General features: G+C 34.3%; 1 protein-coding gene across 7 annotated transcripts in view; it reads right to left on the bottom strand.

The window, feature by feature from the left end:
* Positions 1-9,406: 9,406 nt before the first annotated feature.
* The window catches only part of dpr13 (defective proboscis extension response 13), a 345,469-nt gene continuing 329,887 nt past the window's right edge, over positions 9,407-24,988 (bottom strand). For 6 of the 7 annotated variants that reach the window (XM_067776528.1, XM_067776524.1, XM_067776523.1 and 3 more), the window contains exons 7-9: positions 23,091-23,267; positions 22,690-22,803; positions 9,407-10,866 (exon numbers count right to left, since the gene is read on the bottom strand). In XM_067776528.1, the coding sequence (XP_067632629.1) occupies positions 10,727-10,866; positions 22,690-22,803; positions 23,091-23,267 (431 nt within the window). In that variant the 3' untranslated portion in view covers positions 9,407-10,726. The remainder of the gene's footprint in view (positions 10,867-22,689; positions 22,804-23,090; positions 23,268-24,988) is intronic. The other variant, XM_067776529.1, reaches the window with a different exon arrangement.

Raw genomic sequence — 24,988 nt, 5'->3', positions numbered from 1 at the left:
TTAGTTCATTTAGTGATTCATTATTAAAAGGACTCTTTCCTGACAATTTGTTACCATCTAAGTCCTCAATACATAATCCTTAAAAAGACTTTAATCGACTCTGCGCCACGTATGCTTGTCCCTCCTCGAACTCCAAAATATTTGGATGCCACTTCTACCGGAAGGTATGTAATATTTGTTCCAAATATTAGCCAAATAGACATAATAGGTCGCTTTCTATTCATGTATGTGTTATGTGTTCCAAATATGGACCAAATCGGGCCACGAATACGATTTTTTGAATACCTCGATCCTTGCGCCACCTAGAGGCGATTTTTTTCATACCCTGCAAAAATTGTTGGATTACGTGTTCCATTTTCTTCATGTTGGAGTACTCTAACCATACTCCTTTGCAATGCGTTTGCGGACCACCATCAGCCGATCATTGCTCGTTTTTTAACGACTGTGATCACGACACGATGACGATCGAACAGAGATGCCAAAAGTAAAATATTGCATACAAATAACTGATAATAAAATTTTACTATGGCAACTCTGATAAAATGCGCACTGGTTTTATGTATACATACTATAGAGAAAAAAAATTTGTTTCTTTATTCACGCAAATGCTAAATAACATAAGAATACTTTCATTTTAAATTAAATTCACTCCGATAATTCTTTCCGACACAATTCCTCTTTAGTACTTTGGCATATGATCCTCTGTGGGTGCTCCATAGAGTACAACAGTGAAAGTACTCTCACGTATGTACTCTATGGAATACTCACAAACAAAGCGAGAGTGGGATCACCTACTACTCTCTCAGGACATCGCAATGTTAATTGGAACACAGTTTTTGTACGAATACAGATTAGTTTTGGAACACTCCTATACTCCCAAAGGAGTATTCCTTACATTATTTATGGAGTACTCGCGTTTTTTGAAGGGTAGGTCGCTTTCTATTCTTATATGTATTATGTGTTCCAAATATGAGCCAAATCGGACAAAAAACACGATTTTTGTGAATATTTCCATCCTTGCGCCACCTAGCGGCGATCTTTTTCGTAGCTCGTATAATAGGTCGCTTTCAATTCATGTATGTATTACATGTTCCAAATATGGACCAAACCGGACCACAAATGCGATTTTTTGAATATCTCGATCTTTGCGCCACCTAGAGGCGATTTTTTTCATAGGTCGCTTTCTATTCTTATATGTATTATTTGTTCCAAATACGAGCAAAATCGGACCACAAATACGATTTTTGTGAATATATCGATCTTTGGGCCACCTAGCGCCGATTTTTTTCATAGGTCGCTTTCTATTCTTATATGTATTATGTCTTCCAAATATGATTTTGGTGAATATTTCCATCTTAGAGCCACCTAGCGGCGATTTTTTTTTCATAGGTCGCGTTCTATTCTTGTATGTATTATGTGTTCCAAGTATGACCCAAATAGGACCACAAATACGATTTTTGTGAATATCTCGATCCTTACGCCGACTGGCTGCGAGTTTTCCTTATTATTGAATTGTCATCGATTTCTGAACTGTATTCCAAGTTTCAAGCTTGTACGTTGTCGAGAGGTTATTTAAATTTCAATTACAAAAAAGTGCTACCTTTCCAACCAGCCTGTCAATTCAACCTAAATAAAACCGTTTAAAAACATATCGATCGGCAATTTGTTAGGATGGCATAGAAGCGTTTGGCGGTCTCAACCAGCATGGATCAAGCAGATAATCTTATCGATTATTGGTTTCCGGGGCAGCAACATGGCTTTCGCGCTAATATAAATATGCCATGTAAGAAATACATATTATGATGAAAAATCGCTTTAAATGGTAAAACATTCTTTGCATAACTAACTCATCAAACAAACTAAACAACTCAAAAAGCATTAATAACATGAAAAGCAAATTTAATGCTTTTCGTGTAAAAATTTCAGAAATCTATTAAAAAGCGCTGCAAAAATGTGGCTATAGATACTTTAAGTCATTTAGCGGTATACTCAAAAATAATCCTTCTTTTTTTTGAATCACCTAAATATATCACAAACTATTTGTACCTATAAAGTTGTGGCGCTTTTGGGGGTATGAGTTTTAAGCAAGTCATTCTTATGGTCTCAAGCTTTTTTTGCTAAATCTAAATACTGGTTGAAGCAGGTAAAGGGGAGAGGAGTCTGGGTGTGCTTATAGGAAATGGCAGGCACATACTAACCTTTCTACTTCACAATGCACACATAATATAGGCGGTCCCGTTGAGAGCTCTAACTGATAGACACAGTAGCAAACTATAACAACATATCTGGGAGACCTCTTCATAAAAAGTGCGCGACCAGGAGCAAACTCTAAGGTGATGTGTTAATGCCTTCTTTTGAAGATCTTAATGATGAACAATTTGTTATCAAATCTATAGACGCTGATAACATAGCTCATAAGATAGCCGGAAAGTATTTTGTGTTCTCGTGTGAGGCTCGAACAAACGTACTTCTCGTTGTACCATAGTCATTTTATTTGTTTAAAATAACATTAGTATACCTGGAAATTGTGTTGCTGATAAACTGGTGATAACAGACACTGAACAGATCGAATTCATTTAGTTGTGGCCCACTTCTCCTCTTCTTACCTTATGCAAACACTGTCTAATGGACACTGGAACTTGCATGTGAGGGATCCTGACAGACTTGGCCTCGCATAAATTAGAACTAATCTAGCCTCCTTGTCAATCTTAGTCTTTTGTGAGGCCCATTTATTGAGACACTCTGAGTTCACTTTGAATGCAAGAGAGTCCAACGAAGTCGGAGTTGTAGATATGATGAGGAGATAGATAATGTTAACAACTTGCTCTGCAGGGCGCACATCGAATTTCTGAATGAGAAAATCAAGGGATGTTTGAGCGATCTTGGGTGTGCTGAAACCAAAAGCATTCTGGTTTACATTTGCGGAACAAACTGATTCTACATTTCACATATACAAAAGAGGAAGGGTATAGTGCCTCCCGCTATGTTCTGACTTGTATCGCTTGTCATAAATGAGATTTTTTTTATTTTTTAAGGCTTCAGTTAGTTTAACATTTTTGATTTCGTCATAAAACCAGATATGTACAGAATTGTTTACCTTTTTAACCTTGTATTAAATATGTTTTGAAATTGTTAACTTATTGTTCAGTCAAGTTTAAAATTAAAACCTATCAAATTAGAAAACAGAGTAGTAAATTGAGAGGAGTGAAAAGTATTTGAAAATATTTAAGCTTTTAAAAAACTGGTTGACCATTGGCTAGTAACAATATTTGTATTTACTAAAAAAAAAAATAAAAAACGATGCACCTTACAATACAAAATAACTTAAAAAAATTACATTGGATCTTTGGGGTTATTTTTCAATTATTATGTGCGTGTGTATGACCTACAAGTATTTATTTAAGTTTTAAAGTTCTCTCGTTTCTGCACTTTTAAATACGAAGAACATTTTAGCAACAATTTTAGTCTTATGAGCACATTGTTTACATACTTAAATGTTATTTAACTTGTTTTTCACAAAACTTATTCTAACCACTTGGATTTTGAAGATTTTTTTCTATAATTGCGTTACTTTTTATGATATCTTACACATACATCTAAACTAAGCTAGTATATATGGGGTATTCCATTCCATTTCGACCAATTTTGAACTCGACCCCTTTAGAATTGGCTGAAAGTTTTTCTTCTTTTTCTAGCTTACGAAAGACGTTTTTCAGAATTTTTTCAAATTTTTTCATCCAACTCAAAAAAATTAATGAATTAAAAAAAAAAACACCGTTTTTGTTGTCAAAATGTTATAACTTTTTCAAAAATTTACTGTTTGGGATCTTTTTTTTTTTTAAAAAAATTTGTTTTTAAATGTACTTTTCGGAAAAAATACAAAAAAATTTTTAAAGCTTTTTTTTTAATTTTTCAGTTTTTTGCGATCTTTCGAATTTCGCCATTTTTTTTCTCATAAAAAACTTCAATCAATTCTGCAATTATATAACAAAAAAATGTAAGAAAATGCTTTTTAAGAAAATAAATTCATAATTATTTATATTATTTTTAGAAAACTTACATGTTTACTGCGTCAGTCATTAATCCTGGTTATTTTAATCGTAGATTACCATAATATATAAAGAAAAGAATACTTAAAAATCATTTTCTTACATTTTTTGTTATATAAATAAAATTGATAAAAAAAATATTTATTTTTGAAAATTTTTTTTTTCAATTAAATAAAAAAAAATATAAAAAAAAATCGGCCCACTCCGGGATTAGTGGGGATGATTGCAGAATTGATTGAAGTTTTTTATGAGAAAAAAAAATGGCGAAATTCGAAAGATCGCGAAAAACTGAAAAATTAAAAAAAAAGCTTTAAAATTTTTTTTTGTATTTTTTTCGGAAAAGTACATTTAATAACAAATTAAAAAAAAAAAAAAAGTTATAGCATTTTGAAAACAAAAACGGTGTTTTTTTTAAAATTCATAACTTTTTTTGAGTTGGATGAAAAAATTTGAAAAAATTCTAAAAACGTCTTTCGTAAGCTAGAAAAAGAAGAAAAACTTTCAGCCAATTCGAAAGGGGTCGGGCTAAAAATTGGTCGAAATAGGATGGAATACCCCATATAAAACCTAAATATGGATTCCCTTATTTTGCAGTAAAAATCTTGAAAAACTTATTTCAATTGAAATATAAATTATACTTAATTTTCAATTTTTACAGGCTTTTTAAATTTAGTATTACAAAAAACTTGTTAAAAAAAATATTATCGTGTTTTGTTTAACCTCAACCTTTTATGTGTTGAACTGATTTGTTAAAAAAAGACTTAGCCGGTTTCGGTGTAATCGGCTCGTGGTGTTATTTCGGAAAGCGTTTATGCTTAAAACGGATGTACTGTTACACTAATAGTCGAATAAACAATGGCAGACTTAATCGATAAATCAAAATTGTGATTATTCAAAACCGAACATTACTGGACTAAAACTTATAAACAATTTTTACTAACTCATTTCCCATTTTGCTCATACGAAGGCATTATTGTAGTTTTAAAAACTATTAACCAAGAAAGATCTATCTAAATACAAAAGATGCGAGAAATGTGATTAATCACCGTGTTCAAACAAAAATAAGTCAAAACGGGAATAAATAAAATTCATAAATTAATTGAATAATTTGAAACGCGATCAACTCGGTATTTCCATGAACTTTTTAAGCCTTGTATTCAGCTGAAAATACGCTTTTATATAGATTGCGACCTGAGTACGAAAATCAAGTCCGTTTTTTATTTCTTGTGATACTTTTCCAGAAAATCTGGAAAACAAGCGATACCATACAGTAATCCTGGTTGTTCGAGGGTACAGGTTTTTTATGAAAGAAAAAGATATTCTGTTGTCTTTGTTGTTGCTTTGGTAGCGATAAAGACACTCCCAGAAGGCTTTTGGGAGTGTTATCGATGTTGGTTGTCCTTTACCGGATATAGATCTGGAAAGTCTCGCTAACAAGCACCATACAAGTATAAGCGCCACCATCTCGGTAACGAGTTAATATGACCATTAGGGTAGGTCGATTTGTATGGAAGAAAGTTAACCGATATCGCGCCATAGATTTTTCGATAGCATTTGGGCTCAGGAAAAAAAATTTCCACTACGCATACACAAAAAAATAATTTTCGAACCTGCGAAATTTCATTTTTTTACTTTTTTCGAATTTGATTTTTAAGGTTTTTTTCATGACCTACTAAAAAAATTTTCAAATTATTTACGAATTTTATATAGTATTGCATTGATTAGGTACAATAATTTTTTTACCAATATTAAGATGCATATAAAATTGCTGTGGTAAAACCAAACACCCCTTTATTTTACCAAAAAAAAATATAAGGGGCTTTTCACATCTTGCGTTCGCACTCGAATAACTTGATATCTGCAAAATCCATCAAAGTGGCTGAACATGTTATCATTGTACTGTGCATCTTTTGTGCAAAAGGAGTGACCGAAATACAAACGGATTGCGATGATATCGGGTGTCGAAAATTGGTTTTATTTCCGCCGCTTCTTTCAATATATTCAAATTTATGCCATTAAATTTCAACTTACATAATAAAGGTTGGTATTATAATTTTTGTATTTTTTCCGTAGTTTAAGAAAAAAAATTATTTAAAAAAAAATTGCCAATTTTTGTAACCGTTTTTTTTAACTTTTGCAAACTTTGCAACTTTTTCAAAATGAGCCTGCTTTGGAGGAGAATATTTGGGCTTTATTTAAAGCAACACAAATTTAAAGCGAAGTTTGCTCATTTTGCAAAAAGCTGCAATAATTGAAAAAGTTGAAAAAAATTTTTACAAAAATTTTTAAATTTTTTTTATAAAAGTTTTTGAAAAGTACAGAAGACGTACTATAAGAATTGTCCAAATATTTTTTTGTATCTTGAAATTTAGTGGTCGAAACATTTATTGAAAATAGTCACAAGAAAAAAAAAGCCAATTTTCGACATCCTGTATCATCACTATCCGTTCATATTTCTTCACCAACTTTGGTAGATTTTAGAGATATCAAGTTTTTCTGGTGGGAATACTTGACATGAAAAGCCCTATGTATATACATACATCAATACATACATATGTACACAATACAATTTTTTGTTTGCTTTTCAAAAAAAATATTTGTAAAAGTTATCTTTTATTTTTTTAAAAGAGTTCCATATTCCTACATAATTATTTATTCAATATATAATTTAAAATATCTCGTTTCTATAATTTCTAGTAATTTGTAAAAATGCACACCTCAATTTTGGAATGAATTGTATATCAGAGCAGTAACTTACTTACATACGCACACATACACAATGTGACGTGTGCGAAATTTGCACAACTTTTGATTCGTTTAAACGATTATCTATTTACAATGATTATCTATTTAAATATATTTACGTATTTATTTACATTTATGTATAAAATCACGTCCACGTACATACATACATATGTGTTACAACTAACTATCTACACCTAATTACGTACAAAAATGTAGAGTTTTATAAGTATTCATCTATTTAATGTTAGTTTAAGTGCTAAGCACTACTTAATGCAACTGATCATGCTTCTACTTTACTCAGTATCCAGCATTCTTCATTCTCATAGAACAACATATTTACAAACACATTCTTAATTCTCCTCATTCATAAATTTCTCACCCATGCTACTTATTTCTGAACCTATGAGCAATAACAGCCAAAGTCAAAGGTTGAATAAAATGTAATATTACCAGTAATGATTAATTTGAAAGGGGGTGCTTTAGATAAATTTTAAATTTTGTTGTTCTTTTTTTTCGGAAAATGCTTTGAAGCAAAGTAAATTCAAATGAACAAACATCGGTGCGGCTCCGGAACGTAATATCAAACACAAGAATATTTAAACAAGGGATGCCGCATGTGGTGTCTTATTCCCACTTTTGAAAAATATTTCCATTTCGAAACTCCATTTCCCACCCGAAAACGTTGCCATTGTTTTCTACTTCAATTACTGCACGAGCGAGACAACAGATCCTGAACTAGGCTGTAAAATTAACAAACATTCTTTCCATTTTTTTTGCATCGCGCAACTTAGCTTTACCACCCATCAGATCTTCGGCGACCTTATTTACGACGTGTAAGTGGCAAATGTCAGAATTGTTAGAAGCTCAAAGCCTTAACAAAGTTCTCGAATCACTCGCTGGCATGACCCGACAAAAAAAAAACAAAGAAATGCTTATCTCTACTCATTAAGCAAACAGCCAGACGCTTGCGGGCTGCGAGTACGACCATCGAACAAACACACTGAGGGAAACTGCTGGTTGGTGGAAATACCATGGAGTATGCCACCGGCTATCTTCTTAAGTCGCCAGAACATCATCTATATAGTGGGACGTGAATACTCTACATAAAGGAGAGAAACCAAAAGTTGATCCCGAAGTTTCTTTTCCTAACAGACAACTGATTGTTTAGAAGGCACTTCTTAGGGATAAACTAATTCATTTCCTTAAGCTCTATGAAGAAATTCTGCGCAGAAGAGTTCAGCCGCTTGAAATAAAAATTCATAAACAAGTCTCATCACTGTTCACAAAGAGGTACCAAAATTCAATGCCCGTAAATGCTAGGCGAACCCTTTTTATTCAGTGAACATTGCACAAAACTTGCAGGAGAGGAGAGCAGATTTTCCAGGAAAACCCAAGTCACTCTGGCACAACTTCGACTGCAAAAGGATTTAAAGCTTACTTCTCCAGAATCAACTGCGACAAACATAATGAATGTACCGCATTTGATGTACCTTTACATGACACTAACCATCTTTTCAATTGCAATGTAGATCCGCCACCTCCAGCACCCATTTCTATTCCAACCCTGTTGTGACTGCAAACTTCCTAGGACTCCCATTAGAGGATATCGATGACAGTGATAGCCCCCCGAAGCACTTTTACAACAAGAAGAACTTAACATAGAGCTATTGAAAAATTTACCAAAATGCGTGAAAAAGTTGTTTTCCCGATATGTTCTTTCAAGACTGTTGTCGAATAATTTTGTGATTATTTCGGAATTTTATTTCGCACTAATTTAGAAATAATTTCAGAACTTTTTTGGGATAATTTTGTTGCTATTCAAGGACTATTTTAAGATTACTTCGGTACCATTCCAGCATCATTTTAGTGTTACTTTTTGGTATATTTTGGTATAAATCCTGGTGGAAATTGGCGTTATAGGAAATGAAATTTTTCAAAAAACTATTTCATTTTATTTCTTCCCGGAACGTGAGTTGTTTCCCAGAGCCGTTTCAAAAATGATTTCGGGATAATTTCAGCGTCATTTCGTTATTATTTCTTGGATTATTTAGGGCTCTTTAAGATTATTCAGCACTTTTGCGATATCACTATCATTTCGGAACTGTTTTCATTACAGTACCATTTCCGGAACATTTCGGGATCAATTGGAAAATACTTTGGAAACCTTAAAGCACCATTACATAATTTCGGGACACATTGAGTATCATTTGAGAGTCTTTTCGGAATTGGTGACCGTTTAATTTCTTCACTATTACGAAAAATCTATATGATTTTACACATTACTTCCGGACTAATATAGGTGCATATCGAGTTGTTTACGGGATCAATTCTCAACTCTTTCAGCATTTTTTGTAATATTTTATATATATCTCTTCTTTTAGGATCTTATTTCAAAATACTGTATGAACAAAGCAGGTTAAACACATATTTATATAAGGAATAGTACAAAAAGATTTCAAGTTTTGTCTTGCTATTTTATTTACTTTTGCCGACACTGTTCGCAACATTATTTTTACTTCTCTAAGGTTTTTTGTTGTTTTCACTAATCTCAAAAGTTTTTTTGCACGTGAGCCCGATATCGCTTAATTGGCCGCAACTAAGGCACGTTTGGTGGACTCATGTTTTTCTTCACATAATGTAAATGGTTATTTCCGAACCACTTTTGGAGAAGACGAATTTTAAAATATTTTTTTACGTAAATTTCTGCGATAATCGTTCCCATCAAAAAGAACGGCGTGGATTTATGTCTACATTCACAAATAGCTTGTTAAATCAGACCTTCTGCAAAACTTTTTTATTAAGGTGGTTTTTTCTAATTAGGAATGTTCTCTCCATGCAGCCGAACAGGGTACCTGGCAACTTTCTTACGTTCATTTCACGGAAATGCTTTTTAACGTCAGTTTTTCAATTTGTTTTAGAACTTTTTTCTTCTTGTAGGTTTTACTGGCATTTCTCTGTTTTATTCGTGTGACTTGCACAGGTGTGGTTTTAGCTATTTTGGCAATATCTCTTGTTGACATAGATCCTCATTTACCCAATTAGATATAGAAAATTATTCTCCAACAAGGGGCCTGATGATCCCTTTGGGCGAACACTTTTTGCCTTGTCCTGCATTTAACCTTCTTTGAAGTGCAAACCCGTTCTTGAGGCAGTTTCGGAGGACAGTACTGTGAGTTTTACAACTTATTGTACCTAGCATTGAAATTATTCGACCAAATGTATTAACATTTTTTTACGCAACTCTTCCTGTTTAACCATTTTCCTCGTTGGTGCAAGCTGGACTTCAGAAGCTAATAGATTTCTAAACATTTTATGAAGCACCAATACAGAATATTAAATTTAATGCTTACTTTATCATCACAAACAACTTATGGGGAGTTATTAATTTGCAGAACTTTCCTTACTAGTCCTTATATAAAAAATTTTCAACCTACAATTTTCGAAAAGAGACAAATTGTCTAGCTGGTTCTCATACTTACAAAAATACTAGTTTTACTTTAAAAATATGAAAGTAAACATAAATATTGTTTATTAACATAGTTTGATTAGCTACCCAAATTTTAAGATAAACTGTAATTTCAGGTGTAAACAAAGACATTCTCAAAAACTCCAAAAAATAATTTGGCTATTATTACGTGTTGCCACAAATTCTATGCTCGCTTACATTAAGCTATAATTAAATTATTCAACTTACGTAAGTAAGCATGTTTGTTTGTCTGAGCACACCTACATGTTTAGTTTTACGCTTGTGTGGTTTTATTATTTGATCTGTGTACCTTCATAATACAATGGCGTCGAAACGTTTACCCTATACTTAATTCCTGTTTTTGTGTTCCAACATTTTGTATACGTATATATCTATTTATGTATGTACAAGTACGTTGTCTATGTGGTATTTTATACATCATTGTTTTTTGTTTTTATTTGCATAATTATACCAGGTTTACATGCACATATATCTGTAATATTCGGTAAGCCATTGCTATTATGGCAGTAATGCCATGTAAATGCGTTTGATATGATTTAGTTGAACCACCAACATGTCCATGGTACATCGCTGCTGGATTATCACCTGTTGAGAAAAAATAGTAACAAAAATTAAATTGTATTATGTAAAATGAGTAGAAGTACTTATGTTAATGGGATGTTTTTAAATAGGATTACCTTTGGATTACTGTAATATTTAAAAAATAATATTTACTAAAGTTTAGGCAACTAGACTAAGGGTTGTAGAAGCATACACGCAGGAACATATGTAGAAATAAGAATTTGTGATGTGGCAGCAAACCATTTATTTTTCAATGCTAGAGAAAGGAGCCATAATAGGCTTAGTAGGCTATTGTTTAAAAAGACCGGATTTTTAAGTAGTTGGTTAAGCTAAGCTTATACTAAGCTTGGTTAAGCTCAAGTCAAATTTAAACTCTAGTTAAACTACTGAGCAGTTGTTCAGTCACAACTTAAGCGTCCTGTTCACTAATAATTTTTCTTCTTAGTTCGCATGGCTGGGTAGTCGGGTACCACAAGGCAGTTCATACGTGAGAAATACTAGTGGCACCTGGGTATCCCAGCCATGAGAACTAGTAATAAAAAATTAATTTTAGTAATAAAAGACTAGTTTATTAAAAAAACATCTTTATGAAAGTATATTTGAAAAAATTTTCTCGCCTTTTTGTAGAAAACTTATTCCCATAGGATGCCACAAAATTGTAACTTGTTTCCATTTGTATATTACGTAAAAATGTGAGAACTACGAGTGCTATCTGGGTATCCCAGCCATGAGAACTAGTAATAAAAAACTATTTTATTAAAAAAATCATCTTTATGAAATTATATTTGAAAAAATATGCCTCATTTGTATAGAAAACTTATTCCCATACGATGCCACAAAATTTAACTCGTTTCTATTTCTAGATTATTTAAAAATGGCTTCTGAATATGCAAAAGGTACCCGGGTACCCATTTATGCACAGGACGGTTAAGGACGGTAGGGTAGACTTTTTTGTAGGACAGCATTGGTTTTTTTATTATCTAGATAATTTGTAGATACTGCAATAGCTGAATTTTGTTAACCCAAAAAACTTTAAAAAAATATTTCTCCACCGAAATATATATGTAGATGTGAGGTTATAGCCAACATCATTATTTAATTATTCTTAAACCAGATAATTTTGGAGTTGGTATCCAACTTCATTCTCCAATCACTATCCAACTTTTGGGTAATTTTGTTAAATTTACAGTTTTGGAGTTAATTTCCAACGTTATTATCATTATCAAATTATTATGGAGTTTAAAAAAAGCTCCAAAGAGTTGCAGTTGTTTGTGAAGCGTAATTAATTAAAAATAAAATATAAATTTTTTTCCTGACAATACTGTAGCGTGTAATCTTACATTTGAGTCCAGAACCACAAGTTGGGAATTTAATTTTTTCAACTTAATTAATACCATTTTTTACTTTATAAAAAATTTTCTTCTTTTGCTAAGTACACTACGTTTCTCGAGTTGAGCCACTGTATAGTTATCAAGCCCAAATGCTTGTTGGGTATATTCGAAGCATTTTCGAACGAACGCAAATAACTGAAAAGTTAACTAGAGTTTAACCTTGCCAGATTGGCCGCTTAAGCTCATCTTAGACTTTAGTTAAAGTATACGGCAAAACTGCACTTGAACTTGTACTGAAAAACCGGGCCTAAGTCTATGACGGAAGGACAGTTATAAAATATAGAAATCGGTACTTTTATACCTAAAAAAAAATTAAAAAAAAATTTTAAATTAAACGGTTTTATTGAGAACACTACTTACATTAAGTAATAGTAACACTAAAAGCTAGAAAATAATTAGGTAAGTCCCAGGTACTAGTCATCACACTCCTCATCGATCTAGGGCGTTGATCAGGCAATTAAATGAAAGCGTTGGGCGTGTGAAATTTCTAAAAATTTGAGGCGTAGCATAACCCAATTAAGGTTCAGTTGGTTTTACTTATAACTATTAACAGAAATTTGACGCGCCCAATGCTTCTATTTAATTGTGTGATCAACTCCCTAGATTGATGAGGAGTGTGGTGACTAGTACCTAGGACCTATTTAATTACATATTTTCTAGCTTTTAGTGTTACTATTACTTAATGTAAATATTTTTTTCGATAAAACCGTTTAACTTAAGATTTTTTTTTAATTACCATATTTATAAGTTCGAATGTGTATGTGTTGATAAGCAAAGAGACAACGCAGCAAGGAAATCAAAGGGCATTATTTGTGTGTGTGTGTGTTTCTGTGGGACTTAAAGCCTTTTCTGCATAATTAAAAAAATGTTTGTTTGCACAAACGCTATCGTTATCAAAATCTATGTTCGTATAAAGCTTTACGAAAATCGGTAAACCCATTCAGCTGTTTTGCCCAATCTAGTTTTGGGTACTTCATTTTATTATATTAACAGTATCTTCATTAGCGTATCAATCAGTCCAAGAGCCACGAGTTCTATTGCAGCTGCTTGCTATTTAAACCTACCTTGGGAAGTTAAATATACCCAAACAATAGCTTCAAGCTGTTTTAGTTTTATATATTTCATTTTAACATTGCTGTTATTTTAGTTTTGTCAAACAATTATACCTAGCTGTCAACTGAATACTATGGTATATATATATATATATATATATATATATATGCTTGTACATATTTCATAGCCAGTCTCGCCATTACTGTCATTGGTGGTGCTCATGTTTGTCATCAATTGCACATCCGCCACGTTGGCCACAAACTTACACGTCAATATATGTGATATTAAATGGTGATTTTTTGTATCCATGTTTGTGATTTTATGAGTGTCTATTTTTGTTTTACTACAGACGACTGACTGCAGTTTAGGGATGGGCTTGGGAAGATTCACTTTGCTACCAGCCACCCCTGCTTTGGTTACCAATCATTTCTCGCTTCAAGGCGTATCATATATGTAATTCCGGACTTAGCAGAAATCGTTCGTATCAAATCAATTATGATTATGATTCCGTATTGTCACCGCATCTTACATATCTAGAGTTTTCCAAAAATTTGCGGCCGTATGGCTTCCTTAGGTCAATATCTTAGCCCATCTTTAATCATCATAGGCTAATGGTGTTTTCTTTACTACACGAAAATGTCGCCTTTATGCCAACCCTTCAAAAAATTGTGTTCTGTTGTAAAATCAGCTTAGCCTCAATAGAGGCCATCATTATTTTTTTTTCTCAACAGCCTACCCCTAAAAATGCCCAAAAATGCAACATTACTTGCCCTCCCTGTCATTGATGGTGCATAAAAGAGCCCTGTCAATTAGCTGATGAATCACGCGAAGCTGAATCGAATGCTATGAATCACACGAAGCTGAAGCGAATGGTATATATGTACGTATGTGTCGCATCATGCCTCACTCAAAAGCAATTTGCGATCACAGTTGAGAGCGAACAACTACACGAACTGCATTTTTTTGTAAAAATTGTTACAAATTTTGTTGTTTTCAAGTCACTCAGGGTGGCACTGAACATTTTAAGTGACTACAATTTCACAGGGCGATGTGAGAATCTTAAAAATGTTTGCCCCTTAAATTGGCGACATTTTAGTGTAGGAAAGAAATCACCATAAGCCTTGACTTATCATTTATCATCATGGACATTAAAAAGACCACAGAATTGAGTTTTAGTACTTTACTCCTATAACTGAAAGATAGATATTTCAGTATTCGATGTTCCGCATCTGAAGAAAAAAACATCGATACTTTGTTTGCCTAGCTGACCTGAAGGCTAGCATTCCAGATAAAGCCCATAAATGAGTGTCAACAACTTGCATGCTACATGGCAATAATAAACCCTCGGACTAAAGAAGCTTTGAAAAAGACTCATCCACCGTTTTCTCTCTAGTGGCAGTCTTTTTCTGAAAGACAGCAATGTCTTATCACCCTACATTTTAAACTGACTTTGTGGTCATGAATACGACAGATAATTCATCACTATACTACACTATATCGTTGATATTGTATGAAAGGTCCCGCTGACCCCGTCATAATCTTTAGCGGATAGTTTATATCACAATTATAATATAAAGATAAAAGTTCCTTTTTTCGGACCAAACAAACCTAAGTTTTTTTTTTGGTATCTAATACGGAAAATCAATATCACTATAATTAAAGATATCATATAAAATTGTTGGTCTCGATTAGGGACGGTTACAGCAAGTTACATAATGGTTACAGGGTAGTCAGAAGTTTAAGCCCGGTGCGTCATTCTACACCAACTTCATCAAAGTTTATATGTAATATCATGGTTAAGGCTGGCCCGTTCGTTGCGACCTTACAGAATGAGTGAGTTCATAGTTTTACCATAAGCTTTCTCAATGACCAAACTAAAAGCCTTATCAAAAACTCTCTCCTTTTGGCACATAATACAAGCTCTCTTGGACCTATGCTACTCGGATTTTCTAGATATGCTACTCCTTTATAAACCTATATCCCTACTATCTCTGACTAGACCTTATTTAATAGAATGTGACGCCACAGGGCAGAACCATCAGTGTACACGTGTATTGCCATGTATTGCGGCTCTAGAAGATAATCTCTTCTTCCAGTAATTGACAACGCTATACTACTACATGGCTGTATGGTCCACGCTTAAGCTGCTGACTCATTGAGTCTCGTTAATATAAACTTAAGTTTGGCGTGTTTCCTTCAGCTCATACTTAGTACGTCAGAAGATGATTATACGATATTTAAAGATTGCAATTCAGTGCAGTCGCTCTTTTATTCAAGTCGAGGTTAAATTTTCCAGAAAATAAACTAAAAACAAGTAAAGGTGTATAAGTTCGAGTGTAACCGAACATTATATACTCAGCGTGAGCTACAATTGCATATTTCATTTCAGATAAATTACTTTTCTACATAACACGTGGGACCACCCGTTAAAAAAAATGTTTCCCCATTGCCTCTTACAATAAAACTTAATAAGTGAAATATCATTGACTCAACACTATTATAAAATTGTTTTATATCTAAGTTGCCGTGGTCTTTAACCGATCCCATCCATTTTTCTAGAAATATTTCCTGCTACAGGGAAAATTCGTGTACCCAATTATATTACGATCCGTTAATTTTTCTTCGAGTTATGGCTCCCGAAATATAGAAAATTCCATAGTCATAAAAGCGGTGGTGCAATGCCCATTTTTTTAAATTTGAATTTTTTCCTATTTATTGCTATAAATATACTTGGGAAATGAAATACCATTAATATAAAGCTCCTTTTTGCAAAGATATAGCTTATTTTGTTCGTCTACGACCCTTTTAAAAATCGTTTATATAAAAGTGGGCGTGGTCCTTAACCGAATTCGTTAATTTTTCTTCAGAGCATTTCTTATAGTAAAGGCAGCCCCTCTGCCGAATTTTGTTATGATAGGTTTAACTATTTTTTATATATGATTATTAATATCTATATATAAAAAGCGCGTGTCACTATGTTTGTCCGCGATGGACTCCAAAACTACTCAACCGATTTTGAATTTGTTTTACACACGGTGTGTAGTTTGATCTATGTTGAAATATAGGATAGGGTATATCTCAGTTCATAGTCGCAATATTATTTTATTGCAATTTTTTTTTTTTTCCGTAATAATAAAATGTTACGTATACGCAGCGGCACTCATATTTTCAGGGGGTGCGGATATACATCCGTGTAATTGCTTGGTGTTTAATTAAACAACCTGTATAGCACATCATCAGGCCCGTCGAGAGAGAGGCGGGGTATTACCCACGGACCCGGGGTTTCTGAGGGGGCCCGCGATTTAGAAGTACTAAGACATTTTTTCTTTTTAATTCAGGATAGTCTTTAGTTGTTTCATGTCCAATTTTTAAGCCGAATTTCAAAAGCAATGAATATGTGCATTTCGTTTTAATATTATAGTGAAGTGTGAAAAATAAAAATCTATATATACAAAACGAAAGGATAAAATGTGTGATAGTTGGTCGCCGGTGTTTGAAGAGATGCGTCAGTCGATTTTGTTCAAACGTGGACCAGGGTACTCCTAGAATGTGTTTATTAATATGGATAACAAATGAAAGCTGTTGAGGAGTGCTTTAGTACAGAGTAATATATTATACCGCTGGGTGACCAGGGTCTAGAGATATAGGCCAAAACGTGGACCCCGATACCCCTAGAATGTGTGGGTAATATGGATATCAAATAAAAGCTGTTACTGAGAGCTCTAAAGTAATTTTCATTGTGATATTCGATTTAGTCGCATCAACCTGGCAAAACTGATAAATATGCATGCGAAGCCGTAATAAAGATATGAATTAATAATACCCACATACCTATTTACATACGTCCTATTCAATTTGCCTGAAACTTGGTGTATAAATTTGCCTATTTTCGTGTTTACCATCCTTTTTTCCGACCAGAGACGGACTGGGATGAGGATTAGGACTAGGACTGGACTGAGACTCGGAGTGGGACTGGGACTGGGACTGGAACAAAAGAGATAGACTGAGAGAGAGATAGAATGAGACGAAGATGGAGATAGATGAAGCGAAGGAGGCGGAGGGAGGAGTGAATAAAAGGATTAGGAAAAAGTGAAGAGGGGAGGGCAGAATTAGACAGAAAAAGCTTTTTAAAATGTATGCAGGTAGGCCAAATTTATGGCAGAACAACGTCTGCCTGGTCTGCTAGTATTTGTACAATTGATTTTGTCACAAGTGTGCGGTGCTTCGCCCATTTTAAAAATTGTTTTCAACTTTTTATCAAGAGTCTCAATATCAGTCCACACGTCAAATTTCAACATTATAGGTGTATTATTTACTAAATAATCAGATTTTTTGTGTTTTCAAAGTGTTATATATATAAAAAGTGGGCGTGGTTATCATCCGATTTCGTTAGTTTTCAATACCAATCTATTCCGGGTCCAGATAAGCCTGTGTACCAAATTTGGTGAAGATATCTCAATATTTACTAAAGTTATTGTGTTAGCGGACGGACGAACGGATGGACGGACATAGCTCAATCAAATTGTTTTACGACACTGATGATTTTGATATATGGAAGTCTAATCTATCTCGATTCCTTTATACCTGTACAACCAACCGTTAACCAATCACAGTAAATATACTCTATGTGCAAACACGCTGAGTATAATAAACTTGTTTGAGAATACTATATCAAGTGTTGGGTCTGTTGCAAATAACTGACTTACTAACTGTATGCATTTCATGACGTGTTCATTTTAAAATATTGGTTCATGTGTAGCCAAAACAACACTGGCAGGTATAGAAATATTGTTTAACTTATGTAAAGAGAAAATGCGAAATCTTATGTGGATACCTGTTGCATGAATGAATATCTATTTCTTATACGTAACGAATTTGTATTATTGGAGAGAATGCATTGCAAGGTGATGCCAAAACTTTTGATAGTATTTGTTATTGTTTTCAATTTTGAGCATGTGTATGTATGTAATTGCTATCAATGGTACTGACTTTCAAACTTTATTTGACTCAACTTTGAGTGCAAATATGTACTGCACACTTAAGAGCTTATATGTTATTAAATTGTAAAATTGAAAACTTTAACAATTAATAATTTAAACAATTCGACAAATCTGGATTTTTAGAAACAAACAAATGGTAAATCAATCGAGTTGCTCTAGAAATCTTTGAAAAAACGGTTAATTAAATTAGAAAGATAAAGAAGACAATTAATAAAAAAAAAAAACGTCTCTGAACAAACAAAAAAAGTGTAGTTCACAATAACCTCCAAACAGATATAGGGGTGAGCTTCTTTTCCAATTTGCATCGTGCTCCTTTAATTTTTCCTAAAAATTGTCGGAACGGGACCTACATGTTTTATGCCGACTCCGAACGGCATTTAAAAGTCAGATAAATTTTTCCTGAGAAGCTTTTCAAGGCGGAAATATACTCGGAATGTTTGCAAATCACTGCTGAGGGGCGACCCCGCTTAGAAAAAAATGTTCTAATTGATAAAAATTTTTTCTTAATTTTAGATTTTGATTTGACCGTGAGTTGAATCCACGATCTTCGGTATGGTTATGGTTGACGTATCGTGAACATATTCAGTTGAGACTTTGTTCTTCACTGGTTGTATTCAGGTCATGTTTGCTAAGTATCCGTAGAGAACCAATTGCATATTTCAGTTTGCTTGAGGTTTATAATAATGTCAGTCATGCCGCTAATGTTTCTGTTACCGGTCACCCAAAAGAGTGTGACAGGTGCAAAATTTGCTGTTTCGCGTAAAGCCCTGCTATATTTTACGACGGCCTTGGGGAACGTGAATCTGGTGCGTCTGCGTTGCTGGGCTGTCCGGGGAAATACGTATCTCACCGTCGCTTACCCGATTCTCTAACAAAAAAATCTAGTATCTCTGCTTGGAAACTACCAGCTGAAATTGGATACTATCATAGAAAACTATTGCACCAGCAACGCAAGCCATTTCGGACTCTTCAGTTAGAGTGAGATTACGCCTTCTTCTCAAACTATGTCGGCTGATCAATATGTTCTTATGGGTAACTTGATTTTGAAATTCTTTTCTTAGTTCAATGTGGCTGATATGTAATCTGTTATTGCATCTATGTTGAAGAACATTCCACGAATAACGCTGTGACTATACAGATTTTGTTCCAAATTCTAGACATTATACGTCTGATGGCTGAGCTCGTAGCTGTAAAGCACACGTGAAAGTCGCATGGCAGCTGCTTACAGATAACATTGGGCACCTTCGTCGGACACAGCCTAAGAGTTCCTGTTACCCCTACGCTTTCTTCCTGCTGAATCTTGTTAAGTTTCTTGATGTTGTATTGCTTGTTCAGTGTTTTCCACCACACTAAGGCGCACTTCCTGCGCTATGATGTGTCGTATACCCGCTATTCCCTAACATGAGTAATATGCAAAGTATACATTCTCCGCTCTTTTATAGGTATCGAATTGTTGTTTAATTCAACACCAAGGTATTTTAATCTCGTTCAGAGGGTGGAGTTCAGTGTCATTTAGTTTGTGCATTCGAACTCGATTTATTTTAAATCTGTAACTGAAGAGAATTAGATTTCGTGAGAAAATATCCGATAACAACTGTATATAATGACGAGTTGTATGAGCTTTCTAAGGACTCAGATCATTGAAAAGAAATTCAGTGTCAAAGCAATTGCCTTAAATTTAAGATCACCAGTTCAGAAAGTACTCCTTTCACTACCCGCCGTGGGCAATAGAAGGAACATTTTACCTCGGCTGTGTAGAAAGTTTTCAGTTTAAAAGAAATATGGGCTGTGTTTATGCTCCCTTCTGGTCCCTTGTTACACGATAGTAGATTTCTAAAAATATTTGAGCCAAGAAGCCGACAACAAAATTATGGATAGGCGTAATGGAAAACATGTAACCCATGTCCAAGGAACGGATTGTTCCCAGAACGATTGAGATCGCAGTGGTTAGAGGTATTTGGCAATGGCTAAGTGGACCAGAGTTCGCTACCAGCGAAAGTTGGTGAGACATGATGGCGGCCTTAGGACAGCGATTCCAAATCTGTGTTACCATTAATGCGTCATAAGAAGTAATCTCAGTGATCGCGTCTTTAAATGCTAATGGGCCCAAAGATAATTTTCAGATTCCTCTACTCCATTTTTAAATAGATCTACCGGAGTCGAGTACTGTTACAAATATGAATGCATTATACATATATTTAGCCATTTAGAAGCTCTGGTGACCTCAAGCTTCTTACGGAACTTAAAAATTAGGGGCGAAATTACCACGACGGCTCAAATTGGGGATTCTAAGTCGTTTTCGAAAGGGTCTATTACAATAAGGGACTTGTTAGTGGAACGTACTTGATCTTTGTATGGCAAAGGAATCATCAAAATCTATAACACTCGCCAAAATATTCCGCGTCCATCAAAGCCACATGCGGTGCAGAGCAGGGATTAGTTCTCTACGGAGTTAACATACGATGAAGTTTTCAATATTGAAATGTTATGTTGTTATATATTGGTATGTCATTGTACAGGGAAGCTCGGGACATCTTCTTTACCAGCATTGTAATAACACAAAAGTTTCATAAGACTAGTCTTAAGTTTTAGTAATTAAAATACAATAATTCTCGGTCCTCAAATACACCTTTTAAATATATTATCGGAGGATTGACACAAAAGTCGAGTATTACCGAAACTGCTTCGGAGGTACTATTGTAGCGAGCTTATTTATAATTTACTAGCAGGCCCTTCAGACGTTGTTCTGCCCCAAATTTGGCCTATATGCATACATTTTAATAAGCTTTTTCCATCTAACTCTACCCTCCCCCCTTTTCACTTTTTCCTAATCCTTTTATTCACTCCTCCCTCCATCTTTTTCGCTTCATCTATCTCCATCTTCGTCTCTTTCTATCTCTTTCTCAGTCTCCTCCTTCTCTCTTTTCTCTTCTCTTGTGTTCTTCTCATTCTTTTTCATCCCTTATTGCCTGTCCCAGAGGGTGGTATGTATTTTGTTCTAGTCCCAGTCCCAGTCCCACTCCGAGTCTCAGTCGCAGTCCGTTTCCTGTCTACTTCCCGGAAAAAAAGGCTCGTAAATACTAATATAGGCAAATTTATATACCAAATTTTAAGCAAATTGCATAGGACGCATGTATGTAAGTAGGTATGTGGTTTTATTAATTCATGTCCTTATTTCCGCTTCGAATGTATATTTATCAGTTTTGCCAGGTTGATGCGACTAAATCGAATATCACAATGAAAATTACTTTAGAGCTCTCAGCAACGGCTTTCATTTGATATCCATATTACCCTAGGGGTTCCCGGGTCCATTTTTTGGCTTATAAATCTAGACCCTGTACGTCAATAGCAATCAAATCTATGCAATAACTACCGCGTGAGGTATGCACAACTTGTGTGAAGACTTGAACAAAATCGAACAACCCATCTGTTCAAACACCGGCGACCAACTATCACACATTTTAGCCTTTCAGTTTGTATATACAGATTTTTATTTTTCACACTTCACTATGATATCAAAACGAAATGCTGATATTCGTTGCTTTTGAAATTCGGCTTAAAAATTGCACATGGAACAACCAAAGACTTCCATGAATTAAAAAAATGTCTTAGTAGCTTTAAGCCGTGGGCCCCCTCAGAGTGCTCTACTTGATATCATTTTCTATAATATTTTTTATTGATAAGCAGGTGGTTTTTAAACACCAACCAATTACACGGAAATACCACCTGAAAATAAGAGTACCGGAGCGTATACGTAACATTTTATTAATAACATTTATTAATACATATAACATTTAAAAAAATTGCGATAAAATAATATTGCGACTATAGACTGAGATATAGCCTATACTGTATTTCATGTTAGATCAAACTACACACCAGGTGCAAAAAAAATTCAAAATCGGTTCAGCAGTTTAGGATTCCATCGCCGACAAACATAGTGACACGTGATTTTTATATATAAAGATTTATAATAATATCCCTGAACCACTTTTTGGTTTATATTTTTGAAACTGGTTGAAAACCTCAACAAATTTTTTGAAACCCTCTTCAGCATCTTTCATTCGATATCCATGTTGTACAAATACATTTGAAAATTACCCGGCTACATGTTTTGAGCTTCAAGACCCTAGTGGTCTATGGTTTTGAAATGTATACTTATATACAAATTAGACACCACCTGACACAACAGTAAAAGTAGAAGTGCAGTGGTTTCTGAGTGATGCGAGTTCAAACATACAGACTGAGACAAAAAATGTGAAAACTGGTGATTTGGGTTCAACACGGATGCCTCCTATCAATTTTTGTGAAATATCTTCAATGTACAGACACTGACTTTTTTGAAATAGAATTAATTATATGTAGCTAAAGATTTTGAGCTTAAAATATTTAATTTAATTTACCTTTAAATATATGCACCAACACACTTGCAGGTTGTGTATTACTAGCGACGCATGTGAAATTTCCTGAATGTTCACGACGTGTGCGCTGAATGGTTAATTCCGATGATTGAAAATCTAAAATTAGAAATAAACAAAAATTGCATATATTATAACTGAATTTATAATTACAAAATTGAATTCAAAGCTGTTTGCTAGATTTCATGCTCAAGTATTTGTTGTATGGCATAAAAATAAGATTTCTATGAACCAAATATAGAAATATTTAAAAAATCGTATAAGTAAATAAAAAATGTATTAAGTAGTGAAATATTTATGAATTAATACGTGTGTCCCACACATACAAACTTAATTGCAATGGCTCAACTAAAATGCTATCGTCCAATATCAACACTTGCACTCACCTGGATCTGTTGAAACATTTATGCCTCGATCACTATCGTAATTAATCATACGATTATCATGATACCAGAAAATGAATTCAGAAGCTTCCGTATTTTGTACGACAAGACACTGCAGCCTTAGTGTGGAGCCCGGTGTTAAATATCGTATTGGTGGTCCTGATATTTCAGCGCGTGCTTCTAAGTGAATTGAATGGATGCAAGACGAAAAGGTCCAAAAGAAAATTACACATCACAAAATGTTGCAGCATGGATAGCAAGTTAATTGATTTCGGTTTGTTCAATAACGCAGTTGTGATTTTTGTTGTTGTTTTAAGTTTGCATGTAACCAAATATTGGCAGCAGAGTAACACGAAAGTCATGAAATTAAATTGAAAATAGGTTTTGGAGAAAATTAGTGTTTTACACGCAAATCGAAATGCACTCATACACACAAGCAAACCAAAAACATATGTATGTACTTTCAAACACAGTTACATGATTTATATTCTCTTATGCCTAAATGCATAAATAGGAATTCATTTAAATTGGTATTTATGCTACAAAATAATCGTGCGTTAAATCCCTAAAGAGAGTGGTCTGCGATTGATCTCTTTTATATACAATTGGCCATAATTGATAACCGATTGTCCCTGTAGGATACATTTGGTATTAGTCACTTCGACATTAATAAAGCTAATTTTAAGAATCAATAAAAAAAACCTGAAACACAATACGCTGTAGTGGCGGCCGCGTGGTGGAGTGGAAGCGTGCCCCGCCTACCATTCCGAAGGTCCTCGATGCAATTCCTGAGCAAACCAGGATCGAAAATTAAGTAAACATTTTTTTCAGTTAGAAACAAACTTCGCCTCTCGGCAGTGATTTTGCAAACACCCCGATTGTATTTCTGTCACGAAAAGCTTCTCGGTGAAAGTTCATCTGTCTTCAGATGCCGTTCGAAGTTAGCATAAAATATAAAGGTCGCGTTCCGACAACTCATAGGAAAAATTAGAAGGAGCACAACGCGAATTGGCGAAAAATATTGACTTAAATCAACACGGAGTAAATCGCGTTAAGTATGAAACTTTTTCATATCGTTGGCATTCGATCAAAGTACTTAATACATTTTTAGCATTTTTGAGTTAATGACAGCAATTCTTCTCAAAAGGGAAGAATTTTCGGAAGTTCATTTCAGTCAATAAAGCTGGTTGCATACTTAGGATTTAATCTTCAAGTTACTTGCGAATAGGCAGAACTCAGTGGATTTTGGCCTATATTCATTTCAAGCATAGACTTAGCGATTTATTTCACTTTTAGTTTTGAGGGAACGATAATCATTTTAATCAAAAAGTTATCGTATAATACATTTTCGTAAATTTTGCTTGTATTTAGGAAAAACAAAAACTGATAATCCTAGAAAATACTGTGTGTTTTCTAGGACCTTGCTTAATTGCTGCCCCAAGATCTGGTGCCTTAGTAGCAGCAGCGTTGATCTGGCGAGCAAAGGATACAAAAACAGAGCGCACTCAGCCGTTTCATCCTGCAGCTCGCACTTTTTACATCTGCGGTTTTGGACGAGGCCTAACTCAAAAGCATGTGACGTCAGAAGGCTCCAGTTGGTATGCTTATCTTGAGCCATAAATCTTTTCTCCTCAGAGATATAGTCAACTTTGTGAATGAAACGTCTGAAGATTTGCACATGATCTTAGAAATTTTGTAGCTCCGCGCTTATGTCCACGTCCCTCCTGCTTGATAGATTATATGCAACCACTGTCCCTTTTTCATTTCCACCGAATAGATTGAGACGTCTACCGTTAATTCTTCAATTGCTGCATCTCCCTAATTCCAACTCATCGGCCTTCTTGTTACTTTCTACCCCTTGATGACCGGGAACTAAGTAAAGATGTAGGATCTGGCCTGAG

Source organism: Eurosta solidaginis, chromosome 3, assembly GCF_040869045.1.
Source record: "Eurosta solidaginis isolate ZX-2024a chromosome 3, ASM4086904v1, whole genome shotgun sequence".
Lineage (NCBI taxonomy): Eukaryota > Metazoa > Arthropoda > Insecta > Diptera > Tephritidae > Eurosta > Eurosta solidaginis.
The sequence above is the reverse complement of the archived record's forward strand: the minus strand, read 5'-3'. Positions and strand labels throughout refer to the sequence as shown.